This window comes from Agrilus planipennis, unplaced genomic scaffold (genome assembly GCF_000699045.2).
Source record: "Agrilus planipennis isolate EAB-ADULT unplaced genomic scaffold, Apla_2.0 scaffold49, whole genome shotgun sequence".
Taxonomy (NCBI): Eukaryota; Metazoa; Arthropoda; class Insecta; order Coleoptera; family Buprestidae; genus Agrilus; species Agrilus planipennis.
This window is the reverse complement of record NW_020438913.1, coordinates 1,378,792-1,387,701: the sequence shown is the minus strand read 5'-3', so window position 1 is coordinate 1,387,701 and position 8,910 is coordinate 1,378,792. Positions and strand designations below refer to the sequence as shown.

General features: G+C 34.7%; 2 protein-coding genes across 2 annotated transcripts in view; one reads left to right on the top strand and one right to left on the bottom strand.

Moving 5' to 3' along the window:
- Window positions 1-2,152, top strand: part of LOC108733439 (prosaposin) — a 13,126-nt gene extending 10,974 nt beyond the window's left edge. The window contains exons 11-14 of the mRNA XM_025973515.1: window positions 1,227-1,410; window positions 1,566-1,705; window positions 1,772-1,966; window positions 2,024-2,152. Of these exons, the coding sequence (XP_025829300.1) occupies window positions 1,227-1,410; window positions 1,566-1,705; window positions 1,772-1,966; window positions 2,024-2,086 (582 nt within the window). The 3' untranslated portion in view covers window positions 2,087-2,152. The remainder of the gene's footprint in view (window positions 1-1,226; window positions 1,411-1,565; window positions 1,706-1,771; window positions 1,967-2,023) is intronic.
- A 988-nt stretch (window positions 2,153-3,140) lies between these two features.
- Window positions 3,141-5,065, bottom strand: LOC108733440 (nucleoside diphosphate kinase homolog 5-like). Its single transcript, XM_018464616.2, has 4 exons — window positions 4,770-5,065; window positions 3,982-4,272; window positions 3,608-3,917; window positions 3,141-3,476 (listed from the first exon to the last, which is right to left on the bottom strand). The coding sequence occupies exons 1-4, from the start codon at window positions 4,947-4,949 to the stop codon at window positions 3,274-3,276; spliced, it is 984 nt and encodes a 327-aa protein (XP_018320118.1). The 5' UTR covers window positions 4,950-5,065; the 3' UTR covers window positions 3,141-3,273.
- Window positions 5,066-8,910: the final 3,845 nt, after the last annotated feature.

The window sequence follows — 8,910 nt, the reverse complement described above, 5'->3', positions numbered from 1 at the left end:
GAAGATCTATGTCTGAAGTGCTATTGCAGCTTTTCACTGAACATATTAACTTTTTATTTGATTTAACTTTAGAAGAAAACTTCGTCGACTCCATCATCAAAAAAATTTTTACTTTTTTAACGTGTTTTATTATTTTAATAAACAATTTTACAATTTGTGTGCACAGTTCCTATGTAAATTTTTCCCTCATTCGAGTTATAAATTTTGCCACTAGACGGTGTATGCCCATTTGACGGATCCCAATACTGTGGTAATTGTCGCAATATAGTTAAGGGTACATTTCAGTAATCGATACCTGTTAAAATTCTAGTTTGACAGGGGATGGACAAAGGTTTTATAGTTTAATAACTTCGATCACTTGCTTAACAGTTTTTAATTTGTTATTTTATTTTTGATATTAAAAGTAGTTGCGCACCGAGGAAATGAATGTTGTTCTTGAAGACTTTGAAAAAACACCGTATCTACCTATCTTCAAAGGGGTTCCAATAAATATTTTTTTAATACTGTGCGTTATCAAGTGCTAATAATCCATTATGAATGTCGTTACCAGTTATCTGTATTGAGGCCGTTCGTTTTCAGCGCGGTTTTTGTAACTTCCGCCTGTTAGATCGCGCCCAGGCCCAGCCTGGCCCATTTCCGGCGCAGGACGATTAACAGGTTATATTACATGGTTGTTGTAGTTATTGTTGTTGACTTAAACGCATGAACTCTGTCAACCATAGCCATCAGTTCTTTTGCGTGCTTATATTGATACGAAATAGCTGAACAAAAAGCTGCTTTTGCTCTGTTCGAATTTTAAACCCGCATTTGCAAGTTTTCACCAAGCTAAAACGGTTACGAATACAATTTTTTGCTGCATTATTTTTAATAGAGACATAATAAAGACTTCCAAATAGACCGTGAATCCCCATACTGCGAACAGTTAGATGTTCCCTTATCGTGGATTTTAAACTCTTTCAATTTATTAATAGACAAAAACAATCAACAGTGTTTTTGTTACATACTTAGGTACTGTTTCGCNTTTTTGGATCTCATCAGCGCGTCGCAGGCAGCTCCGACAGAACACAGATCAACTTTTACCTGTTGTCTTAACAGCGCGTTTTAGAAAATACCACAAATGTAGCATCGTACTACAGATGGCGTTTACCGCGCAATTTGTGATATTTTCCAATTAATTATTTGTTTATCAGTGATCATTAATCTCTCTACTGACAATACGTTTTCAGCAAGAAATCATTCACGATATAAAGTCAGTTTGTACCATCATGCCGAAAACTGTCAACGAAGAATGTACAAACTTTATAAATAAGTATGGTGACATTATTGTGAAATTGTTTATGGATAAGGTCGCGCCCCAACTCATTTGCGAAATGATAATGGTTTGTATGACGGAAAAAGAGATGCTCAGAGGTTAGTACTGAAATCTTCTTGGGATTCTCTTATTTTTAGGGGTTTTTCGTTTTAAATTACGTGGTAATTGATTTGTGGTCAAAAATGTACGAATTTGATATTTGTACGTCCCCCTTTGGTGTCGAAATTTATAAGTGGTTTCGACTTATTTGCAGATGAAGTTCAAACTTGTGCCGTTTGCCAAGGATCCTTGGTTACGATGTTGGAACTGTTACAAAACCCCAAAGTGTCCCACGATCAGGCCCATATATTGGACAAAACCTGCAAAGCCATGCCATTGACGTACCAAAACAAGGTTCCAAAAAATTCTTTCTATCGCTATTATTACCAATAGTGTTTTTCTTTTGTTTTGTTCTTATAGTGCAGACAACTTCTTCAAGTCTACGGAGTGGATTTATTTGCAAAGGTTACGAATTATCCAACAATTGGTAACATTTGTGGTGAGGTTGGTTTGTGTCATAATCGCGAGGAAAGGGATGTGTTGGTGGGAGCCAAAAAATGTACTTGGGGCCCTTCATACTGGTGCCAAAATGAAAATAATGCCTTAGAATGTGGGGTAAGTGCAGACCCTTAATTTTTTAGGTGGACTTTTTCGGTAAATCGATATTTTCAGGCCACAAAACACTGCGAAGACAAGGTGTGGATGGGATCTAAACCCTCCGCAACGGGTAATTAAGTTTTATTGCTCATTTTTTCTTTTATTTTTCGTTTATTTGCTTATCTTATCTATATAATAATAAATGAAACTAATAATTAATATGTTTTGTGTATGGTATTGTATAATTTTTTTCTGTTTGAATCTCCTGGCAAACAAATATGACAATGTTATTAATTAACGTAAACGAGAGTGTTTTAGTTTTAAGAATTGTTTGTAATGAAAATGAAAATGTGATAAAAGTGTTGTGTTACACGTTTGGTAAAATAAAAAATATGTGAAATATTTATTTATTATTTGTGTTATATAAATATATCACGATGCAGGGGGGTGCCAGGTACCCAAGGATTTTGTGTTAATCATTGAAACGGGTTTTGTATGGTAATTTTTGAGGGTATAGATAAATGAAGAAGGCCTTCCGCTCTATATTCCGGCTTTGCGCTAGAGATTAAGCTAGAGAGATTGCTCCCTTACCAGCGATAGTAGTTGGCGATAATTCAACAAAGGTTTGAATATACTTAAAGGATAATAATTTCGTAAAGTTTGAATAAACCAATCAGTGATTGATAGTGAACTTTCATGAATTTATAATTTACGTACGAGTAATTTGAGCTTCAAATAAAAATTGGTTCGTCATCTATTATATTCGTTACATTGTTGTAACTTTTTTATTTGAAGACTACTGCCTACATACCTATCTTAGTTTGACGATTCCATGTCCAGGTTTGGAATCCCCTTAGGTAGGTACTTTTCTGTTTCAATATGCGAATGATGAGGATACCGTGGATAGAGAAGGTTAGAAATGAAGAGGTATTAGAAAGAGTAAGAGAACAGAGGACTCCGTAAGAAATAGGCGAGATAGGTTGGTAGGATACCTTCTCAAGCATGAAGGACTAGTCAGAGACATATTAAAGGCAGAAATGAAAGTTAGGAGAGGTAGAGGTAGACCTAGATTAGATTACTGTTCGCAAATAGTTGAGGATGTGGGATGCTCTAGCTTTAGGGAAATGCGAAGATTAGCGCAGGATAGGAAAGAGTGGAGGTGGGTGTCCAACCAGTCTTAGGACTGACGACCTTATGATGATGATGATGATGTTTCAATAATGGAGAGTATAGTCGAATTTACATCGAAAGTATAATAATAAACATTAAATTCACTGGTATATTAAATTCCCTTTATCAACAATTTTCAGTAATTTGAATATAAATCAGGTAGGTAAAACTGCAATCTCTGGTGGAAAACGGGGCTGATAGGGATCGTTATTCAGTAGCCAATTTCCAAGCCATATTATCGGATCTGCCGGTTTCTTTTTTAACAGTTCCGTCAGACCATTTATCAGGACTGGATTTACGTAAAGATTACAAAAATCTGCTACTTGATTTTCTTCTGTTATGATAGGCTCCAAAATTGCTGAAAGAAAAGATGAAATCAAGAACAATTTCCTACTTATATTATGAATCAAAGACCAAAAAAAACCCTAAGATTGTTACAGCTAAATTACAGAGCATTTTAATTGATCTTAATTCTTGATAATTAATTACATTCTGGGTTGAAATATCTGTTCTCCCTTTCGGCTTCAAAAATATTTTCCGAGGCATGAAGTGCTTCAATCATATCGTCATGTAAACCAAACCTAGCTCTCATACTCGTTCTAACAAACCATTCAGATCGAAGAATTTTATCAGGGCCTACCATGTCTTTCCATTTCGTAATGGCATTCGCCGCAGCCATACACAACACCAGAATGGGACCAACACTCATGGTGATCACCATATTCGGAAACGCCGGTGTCCCATAATATTTATTATAAATTTCGGAAACTTGTTCCGGTGTGAGGTGAATCGTTCGTTCCTAGAAAGAAAAAGAAAAATAGATTTATTAAGTAAGAATCCTAACAATGATTTCCACAATGTACCCTTATGACGGTGAACCCTGCGTCCCTTATGGCCCTTAGTACTGTCTCCTTGTACTGCATAGCTTCTGGTTTGATGATGGCTAACGTTCTTTGTAGAAGTGGCTCAATGCAGGACACGCTCGAAGATATGGTCCTTGCAGGAGGTAATTCCCGGAGAAGACGTAGGATGGTAGGGGTTTTGTATTCAATTGGAAATATGCCTTCGTCATCAGAAAGGGGACTTACGGGAGATATTGGGGATAAATAATGTATCTCATCGTCCGTTAGGTTTGTTGTGGTCGAGTAGTAGGACTAAAAATAATTAATCAATTTTTTAGTGGTTTCATTTACCCGTGTGAGACCGGGTTAAGAATAGTCTCACCGCAGGTCCCAGCGTGTCGTAAAAGGCGACTATTGGTGACAACAATAAAAATTTTAAGAAACGATATACAAATAAGTTGTTTTATTTATATTGAAAATTATAATATTTCAACTGTATAGGACGACGGGGTTTTTTACTTAGCATAACGAAATATGATAGGGGGGCGGTCTATGAAATTGTGACGTTCACAGTTCATCAATGTTTTTCTTAACACGGCAGTACTTACAATTTTTGATTACGATAGAGTGATTCCGATTACTATTTGTAATTACAAGACTAGATTTGTGACGTAATATTTGCTAGGTGGGTCAGTGGAAGTGTGGGGTAGGAGGGGTCCAAAAAGGTGAAATTCAGTGTGACGTGTTTTATTGACGGTCCCATCTAGTAAATTTTTTAAAATCAATATTGCGGTTTTTGAAATGCTTACATCAGAACAGGGTCCTCGAATTCGTTGTTTTCCACAGGGTTGCGTCTCATCTCCACTCTTTGGTCTTGAAACAATACCACTGACAGAAGCGTCGTCTTTAGAAGCGTCGCAAACTAATGGCGGATTGTAATTTAACAAACGTTCACAACAGGGACGTTGGGCACCCTTTTCGTCGCACATCGCCCTTTATAAATTACGATAATATTATGTACAATATATTTTTATTTCGAGCCTAAAAAAAACCTAACGTCATCTGTCAGAATCACAGGACAAATTGAACGAAAATTATCTAAATTAAAATAAAATAAAAATTTCTTGCATAACTTTGTTATTATACATTTAATAAAGAAAATGTCTTTATAAAAGTGGTCTGGAATTATGTAATTCATGTACACGAAATACTTTCGGTCATATAGGGTGTTCAATTTCTTCTGGACGCTGTATGTCTTAATTAAAATGCTACAGCATAATTTACGAATAAATTTGTATATATATATGTATTACACACTTGAAGTTGTTATGTAAGTAGATGTTCCCTTATCGTGGATTTTAAACTCTTTCAATTTATTAATAGACAAAAACAATCAACAGTGTTTTTGTTACATACTTAGGTACTGTTTCGCGTAACAGAATGATTGAAGCAATAAATAAATGCAGTTGTTTTTAAGCATGTTTTCTCGTCTAAAACAATACTTTTCATACGTGAACGAAATGTTGAGCAGTAATTTTTAATATTACGAGGTTTTTTGATTTTACGCTTTCTGAACCTTTTCGTTACGCTTTAGTTGCTCTTACAAGACAGTTAAAACACCGTTGCCAAGTTTATTAACAATAAATTAAATAAAAACAGTTTGAAAATCACTTTAATGTCCAAAGTACGATGCACAAAGCATAAGTAAAAAGACGAAAAACGATTCCACCCGCAGTAAGTTTTGATTTCTATGCCGTTTTCAAAATTAGTTAAAAATCGAATGCGTGGCAATGATGCTCAATTATCTGCTTAACAAATTCGAAAGCGTTTTTGATGTTGTAGGTACGTACTTCTTTTAAATTTAGTAATTTTGTGGGTTTCAATCGTGGCTGCCGTCAGTTTGCGATAAAAAACAGCAAACTTATCTTACAATAATAATTATTTATTGTTAATTGTGTTAAAGTTGACTTTGTTGTTTGGTAACTTATTTTCTTTACTTAGGTACGCGCTTTTCGGTAAAAAAGATTTGCTCGTGGTGTTTTACAAATTGCATAGTGTTTTGTGCGCCGCTAAAACGTTGGTTTAAAGTTACACAAACTATTGTAAATTTTGAAAGTGACAAAACAAGTGGCTTAAAAAATGGTACCTTTATTATTAAGTAAAAGTCCCAACAATTATGAAGACAGCAACAAATGTACCACCTAAGGTAAGAAAATAATCAACTTCTTGGGGTTGATTGTTATTGCTCTTGTTTATGGTACTGGTAGTAGTAGGTTTTATTTAATTGTTTTCATGATAAGTAATATTTAATAAAGTATTGGGATATGTCAAATGGGAGGAGCCTAAAAACATGGCACCGATTAGGGAAAATTTATCGTAGTTCCTATAGTGTACCGTGCAATTTCCAAGTTTTTAAATTACGATAAAATGATAATGATTGACACAATATGTGATTGGGCTGACACAAAGTCTCGGAAAGGAAATTTCGTTGAAGGTGAGCGTGTTTTTAATGCCAATCACATTATAAAATTCGGAAATAACAAATCCNGATGGAAGGAGTAGTAGGGATATAAAGCAGAGGATAGCGCAGGGTCGTGTCGCCTTTAATAAAAAGAAGTCACTTCTATGCTCGCGAACGATTAATTTAGAAATTCGAAAAAGGTTGTTAAAGGTGTATGTTTGGAGCACGGCGTTGTACGGATGCGAAACATGGACAGCGGGCGCGGCGGAAAAGAAAAGGTTAGAAGCGTTCGAAATGTGGTGTTATAGGCGGATGAAGAGGATAACGTGGGTAGAACAGGTTAGAAATGAAGAGGTATTAGAAAGAATAGGAGAACAGAGGCGAGATAGATTGGTAGGACACCTTCTCAGGCATGAAGAGACATATTAGAGGCAGAAACAGGATTTAGGAGAGTTTAAGATGTGGGCTATTCTAGTTTTAGGGAAATACGAAGTTTACCTCAAGATAGGAAAGAGTGGAGGTACGTGTCCAACTAGTCTTAGGACTGACGACCTTATGATGATGATGAAGTTTTTTATGAAAATATCTAGAAAGTTAGTTACAGTATGAACTACAAAATTTTGTATATTAATTTGTTTAAAAAATCTTCAAAATTGTCATATAAATCCCAAGTTCAAACGCTTCTAACCTTTTCTTCTTTATACTAACAACTTATTATTTACACATTAACCAATTGACTTACGATTACACTACTTCAATTAAAACAATTTTATTATGAAAGAACGACATTTATATCTGAATTAATTTCATGGACTTCCGTTGCCTTGTTTTCGGCAATTTAAGTAGTTTGTGTTAAACAGTTTTGTTAAAAAAAACGATCGTTTTACGCCGTTTACCTTTTTCGAAGGACACATCTAAATTGAAGGGACTTAAGTATTATAAATTGTACTTGAATAGATTATAGGTTGTATACAGCGATTCGTTTTTAATCTCACGATTGTTGTGGGATCAGACAATGAAAATGTTTTGTTTTTTTCACAAGGACGAAAAAATAGTAAATGCTTTGTTGTTTTTAAAACTCATAATATAGTTAATTATTGTATTGTACCAAAAGTGGCAGTTACTGCTGTTTTTGTATGGTTTCGTTCGGGTTGCTAATTGCACCAATGTATACTAAAATTATTTAAAAATTCCTTGTTGGTAAAAAAAATTTACTTCTAATACTTTACGTAAATTTGAAATGCATTTGTAAATGTTGAACTTACAGTAATTAAAATAAACAGTTCTTGCAATTTGGGGTTCGTTATCCATTAAGAATTTTTATCATGTCTTACATACCATGTGTTTAATCAATTGTCTTAATATTGCTATAAATTACTGTTTACTATTTATAATTTACCCAGAATGAATAATTTAGAAACTTGGACGAATTGTTTTGCTTCGGCATGTTCGCTTATTTGTAGATAATTAACTTTTTGCCAATAAACCGCGGCTAGTCTTAATTGAAATGCTTATATTAAAGAAAGTTGCAATAACAATCGCGATATTAATGGTAATAATAGTAATGCATAATAAGAAAAATGATAATTCTAGAAAAAGATCGAAACTGCATCTAATTGCTCGATGGCTATCACTTTTTCTGTTCACTAATAAGCATTAACTACAACAGCAGTCGAAAACTATGTAAAAAGAGCCACGAACAAAACCATTAGGTTCTACGCAAGAACGCGGCAATGAAAATTAATTTTCTCGAAAAACAAATGACAAAACGCAGAAATCGTGCAAACGATATTTTTCTTGGAAAATTTCGTGTTCCAGAATTTCATTGTTTCGTAACATACAAACAAAACACGACAGTCTTTTTTCCAGTTTACGTATATATTCAATATTTTCTACAGGGGTTAGTCGCAAAATTTTACGCAAAATATTATATCGGAGGCGTACGGAACTTCACAAGTTCGGGACGGGAGGGAGGTATAAGTTTGGTCATTTTTTACATTAGTTGACATTGGAATTGAGACATGAAGTTTAGTCAGGTAGGTAGTACTCACCAAGTAGAATCGTGTGGTAGTATTAATTCCATGCGGAAACCAATGTAGCTTGAGATACAGGCTCCTAAAGTTTTCTTAATTGGAGGAAATTCCGGTTGGTAGTAGCCCTTTCGTCAGCTGTTCTTGCCAAATATACATTGATGACGTCATTGTTTAGTTAGGTAGATTTATGATAGAGCTGATATATTGGAATAATGTTACGAGGAGATCTTTTAGGACTAACGATATTTGGCGGGAACAGCTGACGCAAGGCTGAAGCCAGGTCCTTACCTACCGGAATTTCCTCCGATTAATAAAACTTTAACAACCTGTATCTCAGTCACCTTGATTTTTAAACAAATAGTAAACAAAATTCTAATAAATACTACCACACTACTTTAATTGGTGAGTACTACCTACCTGACTAAACTTCATGTCTCAATTCCAATGTCAACTAAT

Bases quoted from the DNA above. Each gene is read 5' to 3' on its own strand.
- LOC108733440 (XM_018464616.2), bottom strand. From the start codon at position 4,949: ATGTGCGACGAAAAGGGTGCCCAACGTCCCTGTTGTGAACGTTTGTTA. The intron at 3,918-3,981 runs GTACATTGTGGA...TTTTCTTTCTAG, and splicing joins CAGGGTTCACCGTCATAAGG to GAACGAACGATTCACCTCAC. The intron at 3,477-3,607 runs GTAATTAATTAT...CTTTTCTTTCAG, and splicing joins CAGATATTTCAACCCAGAAT to CAATTTTGGAGCCTATCATA.